Below are 18,305 nucleotides of genomic sequence, written 5' to 3' on the forward strand. Positions count from 1 at the left end.
GCCATATATGTAGTTTTTATCGAGGGTTACTATGAAGGACACATTAAATACCACAATTACAGGATATGCTTTTGGACTTACGTGATTTCTGTTAAATGCATCAAAGTATTTGGTAAATTGGTATTTGAGGAGCATTGGGGTGAAAAGAAATATACCTACTGAATTCCTTGGACCTGAGATTTTTCTGAAAATCTCAAATGAGGGCTCTGGGAGAGAACAGATCATGTGTCTTTGTGCCCTGACAGTCTGTGGTCTGCTTAAATAGCTCAACCCTATAATTTCAGAGATTTAATGTGTGTAGTTTGGGGAATACTCATTTTTGTCTAATTGGTTGCTAAGATTGGGTATTGATGGAAAACATCACCCATTATTATTCAAAATACAACATCATTTGTATTGCTCTCCAACATCACATGGCAAGGTCCATGCTGCTTCTGGCTGGCCAACTCCTTGTAAGATGAGTCACAGGAACTGGATTCCCATGGAAGGAGCAGGAAGTCGCCCTTACGCATCCTTCACATTTTTAGAAATGGGTGGTCCTTCAGATCATTGAACAGATTTTGCATATTAAATGCCAATTCTAACCAGCGGTTTTATCTCAAAGGCAAATTTATTTTAAAAACCTTGTCCTGGATTATTTCTGTGTTTTTACTTGGGTTTTACTTGACATGACATTTTTTGGGCATCATTTTTATATTGTTTCTGTGTTGCTCTGAAAATTGTCAGAGATGAGCATTGAATTTTTTTCATTATGACTGTACCTCTCTATCCCTGGCAGAAAACAGTTTCTGGGGCATGGTGACCTTCCCTGAAAGCTTTGCCTTTAAAAATTTCCAGTGGGATCCTCAAAGCTTGATGAAAAATCAGCAGTGTTTCTTTTCATGATTGAATAAAAGATAGGAGAGGCTCTCTCTCTCTCTCTCTCTCTCCCTCTCTCTCTCTCTCCCTCTCTCTCTCTCTTACTATTCTTCAGTGTTCCTCAAATGTTAATCTGGTGTTTCAGTGTGTCTTCACTACAGAAATGATATTCTGGCCCATGTACTTCTTTTCATGAACTATGAATCTTTTCTGTTCCATTCTTTGCTATGTGATGTTTTTCTTATTCATTTGTTACTACAGATAAATACTTGAGTCCTCATGGTTCCCTGGCCTCTGGAGGCCCCTGCATCACCTCATTGATGAGGCTGGTGAGCTTCTGCCTCAGCATGACTCCCTGTCCAAGAGGGAAGCCAGTTCCCCAGATGGCTAAAGCCAGTATAGGGCAGCCTTGATGGCAGATCACAGGGCTTGTGTGACCTCAGAGAAGGGCCTGAGCTCACCTCAGATTTGGGCGTTAAGTGTTTTCCTGGAGGAAGCAGCATGTCAACCCAGAGCAGAAAGAGAAGCAAGCAGGCAGTAGAGCAGAATGTGAGATTAGAGATGGCAAAATGTGTCAAGGAGCTAGAATGGCAGGTTTGAAGGTGTGGAGACCAATGATGAAACCCTAAAATAGGTTTTACTCCCATTCATCCTCAAAAAACATGTTTCAGGGAAAATTCTGGCTGCAATTGGCCTTCTGTTTAGCTTCCCCAACTCAAAACACCAGAAGGACAAGGCAAGTCTTATGAATACCTTTGAAGGCCATACAAGACCTTGAGCCTGCTCAGGAAGATTGGACAATTTTCCAAGAGGCTGTGCTTTAGCATTGTTCTGGGATTGTTCATGGCTGCTAATCTAAGCAGTCACAGGTGGAACATATGTAGGCTCCTCCTCTTCTCTGGAAAGGGCTGCTGTTGACCCAGAGCTGAGAACTGAAGGGAACATTCCATGCAGAATTCTCACTCGAAATAACAAGCATGACCAGCTGCAGTTGCTGCCTCAAGCCTGGACTATGTGTCTTGGGCTCCTTGGAGATCTTCTTGGAGTCAAAACTGAATTTTGAACTTTTGCTCATTGGTCACCTGCATTTGGCTGTACACAGCCTGGGCTGACTGACACCAGCACCTTCTCACATTGCTAGTGGGTGAGCCTGAATCTAGAATTTGGGGGCACAAGTGATTTGTATTGAGCAGAGGTTGTCTGTTGCCATACGTAGAGGATGCTCAACACTTGGGGCATGTACTGTTGCGGAAACACATAGACTCTGATGCTCACTTCTTTCTACCATAGTGAATTTTGGGGATGTGAAGAGAGTACCACTACTATTCTTATAGCAGCACCTGGTCCCAGGAAGGGACCTAAAAATGTAGAGCACACTGAACCCTATAAGCACTATGAATTTTTTCCTCATCCTTTGATATCTTCCTCATACCTTTGATAAAGTTTGATGTGTAAATTAGGCACAGCAATACTTTATAGTGAAATTAAACAATGATAGTGTTCTGTCATGAAAGTTATATGGATGTGGGCACTTTCTATCTCAAAATATATTAATTTCATGATACACTTCTGAAACCATGGCTGTGGGTAGGCCAGTTAGCTGGAGTGGCAGACAGGCATGGGGCTGCTGTCAGCTCTGCATCAGATAGCCTTGCCTACAGTTTCTGTTCTGCCTGTCTCAGTAGGTGACCTTGGCCAGTCCACCTCTGTTCTGGGAGCTTTTCTTTCAGCATGGGGTAAAATATCTACCTGACAGAGTTGCAGTGACAATGAGTAATAGCACACATACACAGCCTGGCAACGCTAGCTCTGACTTGACATGCGCAAGTAGAATCGATGACATTATTTTCCAGAAAATTCTCCCATATATTCTGGTGCATTTGTGTTTCAGTGCACCCGTACATCCTGTATTTTCAACAATATTTGGGAAGTCCTTCTCTTTTAAGAGTGCATCTAAATTCTTCTGTACTCTATTCTCTAAAAGTTTTAAGTGTTTTGGGATATAAAAATTTAGCTCCCAACCTTTCCTTCTGCCAAACCCCTCTATCCCCACTGTCTCCATCCCACGTTCTTGAGGACACAGATGACAGAAAATATCCTGTCCCCACAAAACTGTGAGCAAGGCCAATTGGGAAGCAAGCCCCTATGTTTGTGTTTTTGTGGGAAGATGATCCCGAGACTTGAGTGTTCCTACTGGTGGGTGATTTGGAGAAGCCAGTTCATTGTCTGGCTCTATAAACTGGCACCTTCTGTCAATTCATGTCTTATGGGTGACAATAAGCAATTAGAAGTTCCACAGATGGGTCACTCAGGAATCTGGATGGTGGGGACATCTGGCTAATGTACACTTGTCTTTCTGGAGGTCATGATTGTGGTCGGAGGCCAGTCACCCAAGGCAATCCGCAGTGTGGAATGCTATGATTTTGAGGAGGAACGATGGAACCAGATTGCTGAGCTTCCCTCCAGGAGATGCAGAGCAGGTGAGCAGCACCACCTCCTAGAGCAGCCACTCTACTGCTTGTTCTTGCACAGCATGGAGCTACCTGCTTCTCCAGTCTCCTCCAGCACCTTTGTAGCACCTCTTCCCTTCCTTTCCTCACCACCCCCCACCTCTCCCATCTGAGCTCAGTATTTAAGTTCTCCAGGACTTTAAACAGGTCCAGATATTTGCTTAAATCAAACAAAATGAGGCCTGTGAGCTAAGATAACTTGTAGGGTAGTTGCTTTGCATGTGGCAACCTGGGTTCAATCCCTGGCAACCCATATAGTCTCCTGAGCACTGATAGGAGTGATTCCTGAGGGCAAAGCAAGGAGTAAGCTCTGAGCACTGCTAGTTGTGGCCTAGCAACAATTAAGAGAAAAGAAAACAAGAGATGCATATACAGAAAGAAACCCTGTGAATCTCAGTGATTGCCATGCAGCTGAAGGTGGAGATTTCTTTCAGTGGGGAGTCAACCATCCTGCCCTGTGTCCCATCTTGTCACTTAGTTGCATAGGGCAGTGCCCTTTCCTTTCATTTTCTTTCATTTTTCTTCAATTCTCTGTGCACAGGTGTGGTCTTCATGGCAGGCCACGTATATGCCGTGGGCGGGTTTAATGGTTCCCTGCGAGTGGGCACCGTGGATGTGTACGACAGCGTGAAGGACCAGTGGACGTCTATCGCCAGCATGCGGGAACGCCGGAGCACTCTGGGGGTTGCAGTGCTCAACGACCTTCTATATGCAGTGGGTGGCTATGATGGCAGAATTGGTAGGTCCGGGGTGGAGTCTACCCTCTCGAAGCCTGGTACCTGGTGCTCATGCAGCCCTGACTCCTTCTATGTATTCTTGGATCAACAGTCTATCCCTTCATCCCAAGGACATACTCATTCTTCCTAACCTAGTGTGGATGCCCAGTGTGCCCTAGCGCACATGGGATTGTTTCTAAGTCTCTAGGAAGGATCTCAATCTTCAAAGAGGCCTCTTACTCCTTTCCAGTGTTTAGCAACTCATATAAAGGAGACTCAGAGCCAGGGAGAGGACTTAGCTGCAGGGTGTGTCCTAGGATTACAGCTTGCATCATTGGCTGAATGATAAGGGAGATGAGTTTCAGTCAAAGGAAGAAACCTGGTTTAGGCTCATGGCTTTGCCCATTATTCTTCCTGCCTTTGGAAGGCCATGCCCTGCCAATGAGCCCCCTCACCCCTGGTTGTAACTTAGTGCCAGGCTGAAACCAGACATGTAGTAAACATGGACTTGGATGTGCTCAACTCTCCCTAAAGCTTTAGGTAAAATCCATAGGCAGTGACTGCTAAATAGGAATCATATTATTTGGCTCTCAGAAATGTCAGAAACAATGTTTTTTTGTTTTTGTTTTTGGTTTTGTGTCACACCCAGCAGCACTCAGGGGTTACTCCTGATTCCAGGCTCGGAAATCACTCCTGGCAGGCTCAGGAGACCATATGGGATGCCGGGAATCTAACCAGTGACCTTCTGCATGAAAGGCAAACACTCTACCTTCATGCTATCTCTCTGGCCCCGACAATGTTTTTTTTTTTTTTTAAACCAGAATTTTCATTTGTATTTTTACAAGTTGCTGACCTTTCCAAGCTTCTTCTCTACCTCATTCCTCGAATTCTGAAGATTTTACTCCCCACTTCAACAGGCTGCCACTAGTTAGCTGAACATGGGACTAAGGGGAACAAATAGGTAGCCAACAAGACATTGAGTTTTTAGGAATAACAGAAACCATGCTTTAAATAAAAGAGAGACTGATTCAGTTATGAAACAAAAAGTCCATAAGTTGATAAGTTGACTTGGTCTAGTTGATCAAGAATTAAGGAACACTTTTTTTTAGGAGTCTCCTGGCTTTATCCTCCTGATCACAAGATAACTGATTACAGTTCCAGTAGACACATTTGTGTCTCAGGTGACAGCAAGCAAGAAGGGTGACTCATATTAGCAAAGCAAAGACTTCTCAGGAATCCCATCAGACTTATGTTTGGGTATCATGATCAGGGCTCTTCCAGCATGTCTGGCAAGTTGACAGCTTCCCAGCATTTAGGGATGAGGAAGAGGAGGGAAAGGGGGTGAGAACAGGTGTGCTGTGGTCTGAGGACTTTATTCTCTGAGCGTTACTGTTTACATTTGTGGGATACTTATAAGTATCCATCTCTTCAAGAGCCCAACCTCTGCAACTGTGGTGCCCTTAGGTAGACACAGCCCATGACCATGTGGTGAAACAGAGGGATTCATGCACATTCCTAACTACTGACCTTTCCCCATATCTGCACTTAACCCCTCTGTGTCTCAGCATTGCCAGTTGAGACCTGTGGAACAAACATCATGAGTCTCTTGTCTTTTAGGCCTAGCATCTGTGGAAGCCTACAGCTATAAGACCAATGAGTGGTTCTTCGTGGCCCCAATGAACACAAGGCGGAGCAGTGTGGGTGTTGGTGTGGTAGAGGGTAAGAAGACATGGGACCCTGAAAGCCATCCAGTTTCTGAATCAGACATAAGGATCCTTAGCTGCTGGGGACAGTGGAATGGCAGGGAGGTGGGACTTCTGTCTGGGAGGTTTGGCCTTTTTGGGTGGGTGTGGCCTTTGTTGGTGAGGCGTGGTTTCAGTCAAGGAGGTGGAGCTTCATTTTTTAAATTTAAACACTGGTTACAAGGTTGTTTAATAATAGCTTAATAATAATAATAGTTTAATATAGTTTAATAATAAAGTTGTTCATAATTGTCATACAATTATAGTCATACAATCTAACAACCTTCAACAGTGCACATTTCCTGTCACCAATGTTCCCCTCTTACCCTCCCTGATGTCCCTTCTGCCCTCCCATTCACCCTCCCCTGCCTACTTATGGGACAGACATTTTACTTCTCTCTCTCTCTCTCTTTCTCTCTCTCTCTCTCTCCTTTTCTTTTTTTGACACTGGTTTGTACTACTGTTAATAAAGGGGTGCCATGCACGTCACTTTATCCCCTTTAAACACCCAGGTTTTGTTCAAAGTGATCAGTTCCAACTGCCACTTTTATAGTAGATCCTTCTCTACTCTAACTGCACTCTCCACTTTTTGTGGCAAGCTTTATACCACATTTAAGTCCTCCTAATTCTCCTTTCTATTGTTTCTGGATATCATGCTTACACTGTCTTTTACTTTCCTTATGCCCCACACATGACTCAGTTCACTTAGCATAATAATCTATGTCCATGCATGTACAAGCAAAGTTTATGAATTCATTTTTCCTAACAGCTGCATAGTATTTCATTTGTAGCTATAACACAGTTTCTTTAGCCATGTATCTGCTCTTGGGCACCTGAGTTACTTCCAGATTCTGGCTATTGTATATAGTGCTGTCATGAACATAGAAGTGCAGAGGGCATTTTTGTATTGTGTTTTTGTGCAGCTCAGTACCACCATCCAGACAGGAACACAGAAACCACTCTCTGAGCTTCAGCTCCACGGACATCAGTTCATTTAGAAATGTACTTTCCCACTAATACACTGAACACTGAACACACTGAACACTGAACAAGTCATCTTAGTGCAAGGATTTTACAATGATTTTTTTCTGTCATCTCATCCTCCTAGTGGAATAGAAATCGATTTGTCAGCCTAGTGTATGTTGTCTAACTCTGCCTTCCCATTTCACCCTGATTCTTTAGCCAGGAATGTCAACCAACAGAGCGGGCCCTAAAAGATAGCTGTCCTTCGTAAAGACTCTAGGAGAAACACCAAGCAGATTGTAGCATGCTTGACTGATGAGGCATTTGCTTCTCCTTCACTGTTCTGAATTTGAATCGCATTGGCTGTAGGTCATGCCAGGGCCACAGAATCTAATTTACAACTTTTGTGAGAATCTGAGGAGAAGATCTTAAATGGCTTCTGCTTCTCCATGACCTTGTAAATGCACTGTTCTTCACAAACTTGCCTCCCTCTTATTTCTCCTTACTGTATGGTAGTCTGAATGATGCTGAGGAAATGAATGATACTCAGGATCACTTCTTGCTGGCTGCCTTGAAGAGCCCCTTCAATGGAAAGAAAACAGCAAACATTGGCCTTCTCAAGGAAGCTCCCAACAGAGTGGAGTTTGTATTAGGAGAACATAGGTTCCTTATAACTGAGAAACCCTTACATGCTTCCCTCAGGCCTTTTTATTTCCTGAGGGGTGAAGTGGGGGTGTGGCATCTGGACCCCCACATACCATAGGAGTGTCTGGGTCTGGCACCTATTGAGCCAGCTGTGCTTCCTCAGTCTGGGGTGAGGCAAACCCAGGAATTGGGGGACCTTTCTTTTAAAAGGACCCATTGAAAGTATGGTACAAGCAGAAAACAAATCCAGGCTCACTGATAATAAGAGAAGAAAAAATTTTACATTTTACATATGTCAGTATGTTTTGAGTATGAGAATCTCTTTCTACATTAAAATAATTTCAGATTTCCAGTAGAAGTTTTAGTCTTGGCATTTCTTGATATATGTTAAGAAAGTACATCATGACAATAGAAAGATTAAAAAAAAAAACTTTACATGACCTAAGTTTAGTTAATGGATGTGTATGTGGTTATTTAGTCTACTGCCCATGACAACCTCATGGTTTCCCATATGTCTAAAATCCCTGTGGGTAAGGTAGGATTCTCCAATCCCAAACAACACAGTGAAACCCTCCTATTGTGTTATGAGACCATGTTGGACTCCAAATATTTGAATCTCTGCCTGGGAGAGATCAGATACCAACTTCCTCCCATTGGTCCAACCTCATGCCCAACCCCTGTCAGAAAGAGTGCATTTGGGTGTAGTTCAGGGCATTTCAATTTTAAAACAGGTGTCAATATTTCTTGGTTCTTGGTCATGACTCAGAGTGCAGATATATTCCATTTAACCCAGCATCAGTGCTCAGGAAATCTGTTTTCACAGTCCACCTGCCTGAGTTGTGAATGGAGTATAAGAGTGGGAAAGACAGACATTCATTGAGGAACCCTTTTCTTTCTATTCCTTATTTGTGGTGGTGAGCCTTTCACTCGATAATGGGCCTGTCTGCCGCTAGGTGGAGCCCTCTAGTTTTCTATCTTCCTGTGCTTTATTCTGGAGGAGAGCTGTTGCAGTTTACTAGCAAGATTTTATATAGAGTCACATCAGCGCAGGGCATAGTAATGTGCTAGAAATTTGTGATGCTTATCTAATTCTTCTTCTGAGGGGCTTGTAACTTAAAATAAAGGAAAAGACTGCAGTGGGAGAGATACGTAGGCTGATTGGGAGTGAGTTAGTATGTTCAGAAGAAAGGAACCCTGACTGCTGATGAAGTGGGTGCCCTGCTGGGTTCAAGATGTCATGCTGGGGTCCCTGGCATTGCCTCAGCCATTCTTTCTGTTTCAGGGAAGCTGTATGCTGTTGGGGGTTATGATGGGGCAGCCTGCCAGTGCCTGAGCACCGTGGAGCAGTATAACCCAGAGACCAATGAGTGGACGTATGTGGCAGACATGAGTACCCGCCGCAGTGGTGCAGGTATAGTAAATCGGACTGGAACTGAGAGCTTCACTGAACTAACTGCTTACCACTCTGCCTTCTCTTCCTGAACTACTCCTCCTTGCCTTCTGATGCATATGACCTACTGAACTTTTCCAGTTGTGCATAGATACTTAAAGTTTATCTTTTACAGGAGACGATAACTTTGCTAGGAATAGATGAGATCATATTCTCTTCATTCTCATTGTCTCTTTTGCCTTGGAATCATCTGCATCTCTTCTCATAAAGCCTTGCTTTACTAAAAAGTACTCCGTATTTCTTAGGTCTTGGTATATTTAATCTTTATCACAGTCCTAAAAAGTGGATCCAGGCCCAAAGAGGTAACTTGAGGCTGAAGCGTGGGCTTTGCATGTGAAGTATCTGGCTTTGATATCCAGCACCACATGGTTCCTCAGACTTACCAGGATCAACACCTGAACACAAAATCTAGTCACCCTTAAGCACTGCAGCACATTGCCCCCAAACCAAATCCCCCAAAGACAATATAATTGTAGGTCCACTAATCAAACTCAGAAAGTCAGTAGATACTAGGTTAAATAATTTGCTAAAAGTCCTATTACTAGTTACAAGCAGAGTAAAGATTCTCACTCAGATCTGTCCCTTAATTTTCTAGACCCCTACATGATTGATCCCTCTGTGGACACACTCAAATTTCCTTGTGTGGAATTTCTATTTTGATGGCTGAAATGTTCTATCTGGAAGTGACTTATGTCCCTTCATCCCCCACTCACCTCCATTTCAGCCTTCTCTCCCACATGAGACCAGAATGCCTTCCCAAACACAAGCCTCTTCTGCTTCCTGTGAGGAGACCTGTAGTGCTCTGTCCTTGGGATTTTCCAGGAAGTGGAGTAACAGCTCCTTCTTCCCTCCTTTGTTTTTTACCATCATCATAAGGGCCAAGGACAGGACCTGGGTTGGGGGAGCAGGGCAGGCAGAGGCTCTGGGTAGGGGAACTGGACCTTGTTATGTTCCTATAGGATTAAGTAATGGCCAGTTGGGCCAGTGGGAAGGACGGGGTGCTTCTGGGAAGAGATGCACTATCAGGAGTTGTTCCCCTATTCTACTCTACCCCGTCCTAGTGTGTGTGTGTGTGTGTGTGTGTTTGGAGATTGAGCTGATACTATCATTTTACAATACCAGACACATGACTGTAGAATTAAATGACTACTTCCTTAACATTACTTAAAATTAATTTGATTTTTAATACTGTTTAGAAATGCTATACATGTACTGGTTAGAAGAAAAGAAGTCCTTGATTCCATAAGACACTTATATGGGATGTGTAGGCATTTGTCTTGTACAGGGCCTACCCAGGTTTGATCCTTCACATTCTGTATGGTTCCATGACCTTGCCAGGAGTAATTCTAAATGCAGAACCAGCAGTAACCCCTAAGTGTGGCCCCAAAACCAAGAAAAAGAAAAGAAGAAACCTTTGTGTTTGATTGTTCCTTTGAGGCTATTTATATTCCTTCTGGCCCTGCACAGTTGGTTATCCTGGACATGCAACATGCCTAGAGACCTGTACTTTAGGTTACACTTGCTCTGCAATTGTGGAAAAGTCCCTGGCCCCTTTCCAGCCTGACTTCCCAGATGTGACATGAATGTCCATTTCCGTTATACCCTCCCTCCATGCCCAGCTTTGCTCCTTTCTGAAGTTTTTCAGGTAATTTTGGCTTTATGGAGTATGGGTAGAGTCTTTCTCGTACTTCCTAGAGATCATATGTGACCTGAGGTATCAACGTGAGTTCAGGGAAAGAGGACCTGGGGACAGCGTGGCAGGCATGGAGCAGCATGCAGTAGGAGCTGTGATGTAGAGCGAATGATGGCTCCGGGTCCTAGAAGCCTCAGTGAAAGTTTCTGGAGGCTACTTGCTTCCCTTGAGAGTGGACATGGACAGTGCCAGTGTAGGGGAAGAGGCCTGCTGTGGTAGTGGTTCTGCTGCACTGGAAATACACTGGCCCAATCCATGCACTGTTGTTGATGCAACACCACCATCTGCTGTTTACTTTGGGCAACTGCGATGAGCCTCTAGCAGGGCAGTAATTGAAATGGATGGGATTTTACATGTTTTACCATTCAAAGGGGTTTTATTGAAAGAGACTCTCAACCTCAGACAGAGGGAAACAGATAAGCGTCAGACAAGCAGAGTCCTGTTTGTAGAACATTGAGTGAGAGCTGCCATACTTGGTGCTGTTTGCAGATTCCAGCCACCAGAAGTACATATCCTAATTCTATATCAGCATCTCAGAGAGGAAGACTGAGGAACAGGTTTCAAACAAACAAACAAACAAACAAACTACCAAACAGTTGTCTTGTTGGTTGAGATGCAACTGTCTAAAAAGTTGAGCAATCCAAGGTTCTCTGGAGCTCCTATACAGTCCAGCCTCTAAAAAGTCCTCATTGTGTAGATTGGAAAGCCTAGTCCCTAAGCATCCCCAGTGTCACAGCCCCAGATGGCTGGCTCCCACTGGGGCTTTGTTGCCACCTTCTTTCTATTTTAGGACTTATATATATTAAAGGGCTTGAAAAAGTTGTGTTATGGCCTTTTATAGTATATATAGGATAGTATATATATTTTATAGTATAGTATAGTATATAGTATACTACACATAGGATGCAGTACAAGCCCTGGAGCATTCTTTCTTAGATAGCTGGGCAGTGAACATCTGCAGACTTGCTCCCACCATACCCACTGCATGGCTCAGTTTTTAACTCATTTCACTCCCTCAGCATGTGACTGAAGAATAAAAGTCATGCAAGAGTGTCAAAGAATGACAGTATATAACTATGTAAGGCATGGATTGGGGTTGGAGTGGTAGTACAGTCAGTAAGGCACTTGTCTTGCATAGAATGCCTTGGTTCAATCTCTGGCATCCCTTACGTTTTTCCAAACCTACCTGGAGAGATTCCTGAGTGCAGATCCAGGAGTAACTCCTGAGCACTGATTTGGTGTATACCCCCAAAATCATTATTCTTAAGATTTTGGCTTTGTTCATTTTTTCTTTTAGTCACATCTGGCTGTATATTCAGAAATCTCTATTGACAGGGCTTATATGTGGAGCTGGGAATTGAATCCTGATTGGCCACGTTTATGCAGGATAAACACCCAGTTCAATTTATAGGTAGTTCTTTTGCTCCCCTTGGTGGTGTTTTTATTAATTTGGCCCTTCTCTGCTCTGCTCTGCCTTTCTAAATGCACTTACACATCTATTTTCCATCATTGTATATATACAAACTAGTGTACATTACATATATATGACTCTAGAAGCAGGGTCATACTTGCTTTTTGTTGTGGAGTTTCCAGACTGGCCATCTTTGGTGGGCAGGCATTTGGTCTCACTAAGGAAGACTAAGGCAGTACCCCCCTCCGTACCCCTCACCCCAGCCCTGCGGTGGTGCTCCCATTTGGGCTAGCAGGTCTTGCAGCTTTGGTACCTAACAGGTCTGTTCTCTGCCTTGCAGGGGTCGGGGTCCTCTGTGGGCAGCTGTACGCCACAGGTGGGCACGACGGGCCCTTGGTGAGGAAGAGCGTTGAGGTTTACGATCCTGGAAAAAACGCCTGGAAGCAGGTGGCTGACATGAACATGTGTCGGCGCAATGCAGGTAATGTGAGGGCTTTGCCAGGCCTGGAGACTTTGTTCCTGCAAAGGCCAGTGCTGAAAGGCAGAGGAAGAGACTCTAGCACTTGGGTCTGAGCTTGGCCCCTGCACGGTGTGCCCATTTGCTGGACTAGGGCCGAGACCCAGGGCAGATATTTAGTCTCACAAGGGAGGGCCCGTCTTCCACTTGGAGGGGGTGGCTCTATTGCACAGGCATGTACTCAGCCTGAAAAGTGCCTGGTCACTGAATAGTGCCTGATCCATGTGCAGAGCTGCCTTGTGTAGTTGAGTACAGGGCTGTGTGGATATGGCCCAGTGCACTCTTTCCTTTACCAGGTAGGCCAGGAAACCTGACATCTGCCTTTGTTAGCTAGGCCCCTGCTAGATTCTCTGCTGGTTCCCTCCTATGAACGTCCTCTGACTCTTTCATTTCCTGCTGGAAGATTTAAGGGATTGTTTCAGGGAACCTGGCTCACCTAGAAGCTGGCTCCTCTTAGTATTTAGCTCTGACCTGGGTTGGCAGGATGCTTTATCCCTCCTTGTTCTATGTAAGCATTAGCTCACCTCATCTTTTCCAGCTGAGTAGATCTGCAGGTAACTTGTGCTCATATAAGCTGCTTACCAAACCCTCATGTAACTGATGAGTGGGCATGTAAATAGTGGGGTCTAGAATGTGTTCCCTGTCTCAGCTGCTGTGATCTAACAAGCCTTTGGTCTTAAGCCACATTATTGAGAAATCATGAAACCTAATCGAGTCTAGCCAGAGTGTGAGAACTGCATATAGAAATAGATGCGCGTATATAGACAGGATACGTCTCACTTCTTTTGTGTGTTTAAATAGAAAGAGAAATATAGTTCACTGTTTTAGAGTTAGCCCATTTAATCTACTTTACAATCTTTCATGAATCTCTTATTACAGCATTAAATAGTTACATGATGTTAACTTTAAATGACTGTACCATCATTTAACCAGCTAATTTATATTGAACATTTAGGTTTCCATCTTTTTATGCTTTGGTTATCAGATGCCCTCATATTTAATCAGTACACTTTGATTAACTTGATCAAAGTTATTATTATTATTTTTTTGCTTTTGTACCATACTTTGCAGTGTGTAAGTCTCACTCCTGGCTCTGCACTTAGGGATCATTCCTGACAGTGCTCAGGGCACCATATGGGATGTCAGGGATAAAACTCTGGTCAGCTACATGTAAGACAAGTACCTTGCTCTCTGAATTATGTCTCTGGCTCACAAAGTTACTTCTTTAAGCTGCAAAACCAGTGTGAATTTTTTTTGTTTTGGGGCCACACTTGGCAGTACTCGGGGTTACTTCTGGCTCTATGCTCAGAAATTGCTCTTGGCAGGCTCTGGGAACCATATGGAATGGTAGGGATTGAATCCAGGTGGGCTTGTGCAAGACAGGCACCCTACCCTCTGTACTACTTATCCTGCCCAGTGTGAAATTTTTGAGTCAGAAGGAATACTAGGCAGGACGATAGAGCATCATAATACTTTCACAAACATTTTGAGCATTTTTTCACCAACACTAATAAAAATATGTCATCAAGCTCTCAATCTGATTTTTAAAAATGCATAGTATTTTATACTACCTTATAGTTTAGTTTTGAACAAAATTAGAGTTCCGACTCATGACATGAGACCTTGCCCTCCATCCAGCTTTCTCAGGGATTGTTTCTAGGTATTTGATCCAGAGACCCCCAGTAATGTAAAGGGGTTGTAGATGTAGACATCAAGTCCACACATGAATATAAAGGATTTATCAGGAAAAAATTTATTAAGAGCAGTGCCAGTGTGGATGGATCCCCTGAATTGTTATAACAGTTGAAGCTGGGTTCAGGAAGTCTGAGTGAGTGGCCCTGCCAATAATGTTTAACCTAGGTATAAGTCCAGGGGTCCAGGAGCATCTTCTTGCCCATGAGAACTTCCTGATCATAGAAGTGACCTAGAATGGGGTTTCCTAGGAGCCCTTTAGCTGTCCTAAGTATATCCCTCTCGAGTGAAGTCAGACCTGGTTTTCTGATTTGTCTTACTGATGTCACTGCCTTGGTGCTCACTATGCTGGCTTATGTTTGATCCCAGGGGTCTGTGCAGTGAACGGGCTCCTGTATGTGGTTGGTGGGGATAATGGAATCTGCACCCTGGCATCAGTGGAATACTACAATCCTGCCACAGATAAGTGGACCATGCTGCCAACCAACATGAGCATGGAGCGGAGCTATGCAGGTCAGTATACTCATCCAGTTGCTGGGGCACCCAGGCTGGGAAGTGGGTGGTGTGGGTGGGTTATGTTTGCAGAATTATAGAACTCAATATTGTGTGTCTCTTCTAGGGTGACAGGGAACTGTCGCATGTCAGCATCCTTTCTTTCTGTACCTATGATAGAGTCCTGTGTTTAAGACTTGGCTCTGCAGCAAACTTGAATGTATTGTAGTGTATGAATTTCTTTGTTCCAGGGGAGTCACTTCTATTTAATCTGTGTTGTCATGTGAGGGTTTAGGATTTCATCACCAGTCCTAGTCTGTCATGTGCCATCTCTCTAAGTAGAATAGGCCCCTCTTCCCTCTTTCTAGAAACTTAATTGGAAAACAGGAAGTCATGGCTGATAAGCACCTAAATACACTGCAGGTTTCATAATATTCTCTGCAGGCTTCATAACATGACCCAAGAGGATTAGTCAGGAAGGGCTGGGTATAACTGCACTGGTCATAATCTCATAGAGAGTTATCATGGCTGGGCTCCCCTCCCTCTGCAGTGTATTAGGCCACACACCTATACTGGTCAGTCTTTTTCATCTGTCTGATTTTGGGCCATGCCAGCAATGCATAGGAATTACTTCAGGCTTTACTCTTAGGAATTACTCCTGGTGGTGCTCAGAGGACCATATGGAATTCTGGGGATCAAACCCCAGGTTGGCCACACACAAGATAAATTCTCTATCCATGTTACTTATCACTGCTGCCCCTTGGTCATTCTTTTTAATAGCTCATTGGTTGAGGACAGTGAAAATATATTCAATGCCTGACACATGGTAGAATTTATAGGCAGCTCACAAACCACATTTCCATACAGAACTTTTGTTTGCTTGGGGACTATGCCCAAGAGTGCTCAGGTCTTACTCTTGACTCTGTGCTTAGGGGTCACTCCTTTTAGAGTTCAAGAGACCATACAGGGTTCTGGGGATTGAGTCCCAGCTGGCCACATGTAAATCAAGCACCCTACCCACTGTACTATTGCCCCAGCCCGTCTTTAAAAAGAGAGATCCACCAGGAGAAATGAACAACACTGGGGCGACCTCTGTAAGGAAAAGAGTATCATGTTGCAACAGAGAAGCCTGAAGTTGCACACAGGGTAGCCTCAGATCTGAGGACTCAGGATCTGCTATTTCTAAACTTTGCTTATCTGCTAAGTTGCTTTATCAAAATCTCACCTATTAAATTCCCACAATTTCTTTTCACAGTGCCCTTTCAATCTCATCTTCAGCCATAACTTTTACTTATTGAATTCTGTTAAAATCAGACTCCATTAGACCATAACCTAGAACTTATCTCTAAGTTTTAGGCTTTTGTTCAGTTGTAGGAACCAGAAATACTTGCTTAAATATGGAAGGAACACATTTGTTTCTGGTGGCAAGGAGTCCCAGCCAGTCCCAGTCCTCACTGTCATTGAAGAAGCAGCTTCCTTCTTTTTGCAAGTGGCCAGATTAACCAGACTTTGTGGTCCTTATGTTGTTTTGGAGTAGGTTCCCAAGCATGCCTGGTGGTGAGATGTTCTGGGAAGTTGGGATCATGACTTGCTGGTTTCTTAGCAGTGACAAGTAGGAGGAATGTCGGCTCAGTCAACCTGTAATGTCTGAATAGATAACCTTAGTCCATTGCAGAAAGATTTTGGGGTCACTCCTGAAGACTTGAAATTAGGTGTGGAGTATGGTTCAGCATGGCTAACACTGGAACATACAGATGCATTTGGGGTGGATTTTTTTTGGTTGTGGTTTTTGTTTTGGGGTTACACCTGGTAGTTCTCCAGGGTTACTCTTGGCTCTATGCTCAGGAATTACTCCTGGTGGTGCTGAGGATTGAATCCAGATCAATTGCATGCAAGGCAAATGCCCTATCCACTGTGCTATCATTCTGGTCCCCACACACAAATTTAATACCAAGTATAGTACTTACTTGTGTAGTATACTACTGTAAGTATGTATAGTATTTAGTTATCCTTTTTAAATGTTGGTTACTGTTATTTGTCTCTTAGTATCCAATTTGTAAATTTGGCATTGCATAGGTAATGTAGGCATAGGATGAAGAACATGCTAGCAAGTCCTTGAATAATTTCATTATAATGTTGATGAGTAGAAATCCCAACTGATGAAGGAAATGATGTACTGGACCATCTGCATTTGTTACATTTGCTTTTCATGTAAAGTCAGTTTCTATCAGCATGTCAACTACACTGAGGAGTAACTAAATATAGAATTTATTATTATCCATGATTGCAAGAACCCACTGGGGGTCTAAGAGCATAACCTCTATAGGTAACAGGGTTTTAGCATGAAGGGGGTCTTTCAACAAGGTAGTATTGAATTATATATATGGGTCTGAGACTGAAGAGAAAACGAACTTGCCTGACGCCATATTGTAGGGTACCTCAAGTTTAGCTTTTCTTAGCCCCATGAAGTCAGCCCAGTGTTCCTTGCTATTCACTGCAGTGTTTCTAAAAGAGGAACTACTTCCCTCTTCCACTTTCTGGAGTGACACAATTATTGCTGCAGCCCTTCCTTCAGGGTTTCTCTGAGTGCTGAGCTGGAGTGAGAGGAGTCCTACAGGCAGTGTAACGCTTTAGAGGAGAATTCATGTGTCTCCAGCGGCTGTGCTGTGACCAGAATCTCGCAGGAATTTGGCTGAGGGCATAGGAACAAGCAGTGTTCAGCAGTCTTAGATATCTGGCCCCAGATATCTGGGTGCTAACTGCACCCCTTTACTTTAGCTATAGATGTGGACTTAGCCTGAGATTCACATATTTCTTGAAACCAAATAACTTTGGAGAAGTGAAGAGGACAACTTTTTCCCATTTTTATTTCAGGTGTTGCTGTGATTCACAAGCCCCTGTGACCCCGACTCCCACTGCCAGGGGAGGAAGGGAGGTGCTACTTGAGGTTTGGAACAGCAGGCCCGTGAGACTGGATGCCACCCACTGCCAATGTGCCCAGCCTGTAATGGAGACTGTTCTTCTCAGACCAGCACAAAGAGTGGGGATCTACCTCCTGCTCTCCAAGGTGGTTCAGCCTCTGCCCTGCACAGTGGGTAGCTGTGATAGCATGGCAGCACGTGTGTGTGCGTGTTTGTGTGTCTATGAGGCTATTGGAATAATAGATGAACAGAACTCTGTGTGTGTGTGTGTGTGTGTGTGTGTGTGTGTGTGTGTGTGATAACCTACTGGATTTCTTTACTACTGATCCTTACATAATGCTAAAAAATCAAGTCATAGAAACCTCTCTTCAGCATCTGCCTGAGGCCTCTGGGACTACTGACACTGCTGTCTTCTGGTGGTCCAGTGGGACAGAAGTGTCCAGAAACACCCAGCCAGAAGGCCAGTGCTCTGACTACACCACACCCTGGCATTGACTACTGCTGCTGTCTGCAGAGGAGCTGGGTGTCCTGGCACCATCTTGCATTCTCTATATTAGCACAAGAAACAACTGGGTCCCTGTCCCTCTCGGCACTCCAGGCTCTCCTCCAGGAAGCAATTAGATTGTACTCACTAATCTTTGATGTCATGGATTCTAGGTCTGGGAAATTTTTTGTCTCATCGGATGGGAAAACTT

The 18,305-nt window shown here is 44.0% G+C and overlaps 1 protein-coding gene across 1 annotated transcript in view; it reads left to right on the forward strand.

Annotated features, from left to right (window-relative positions):
- The window catches only part of KLHL3 (kelch like family member 3), a 158,389-nt gene extending 140,560 nt beyond the window's left edge, over positions 1-17,829 (forward strand). Inside the window, exons 9-15 of the mRNA XM_049786046.1 lie at positions 3,221-3,338; positions 3,910-4,107; positions 5,702-5,803; positions 8,717-8,845; positions 12,329-12,469; positions 14,567-14,710; positions 17,564-17,829. Coding sequence (XP_049642003.1) covers positions 3,221-3,338; positions 3,910-4,107; positions 5,702-5,803; positions 8,717-8,845; positions 12,329-12,469; positions 14,567-14,710; positions 17,564-17,592 — 861 coding nt within the window. The 3' untranslated portion in view covers positions 17,593-17,829. The remainder of the gene's footprint in view (positions 1-3,220; positions 3,339-3,909; positions 4,108-5,701; positions 5,804-8,716; positions 8,846-12,328; positions 12,470-14,566; positions 14,711-17,563) is intronic.
- The last annotated feature ends 476 nt before the right edge of the window (positions 17,830-18,305 follow it).

The sequence above is a fragment of the Suncus etruscus genome, chromosome 14 (genome assembly GCF_024139225.1).
Source record: "Suncus etruscus isolate mSunEtr1 chromosome 14, mSunEtr1.pri.cur, whole genome shotgun sequence".
NCBI classification, from domain to species: Eukaryota; Metazoa; Chordata; class Mammalia; order Eulipotyphla; family Soricidae; genus Suncus; species Suncus etruscus.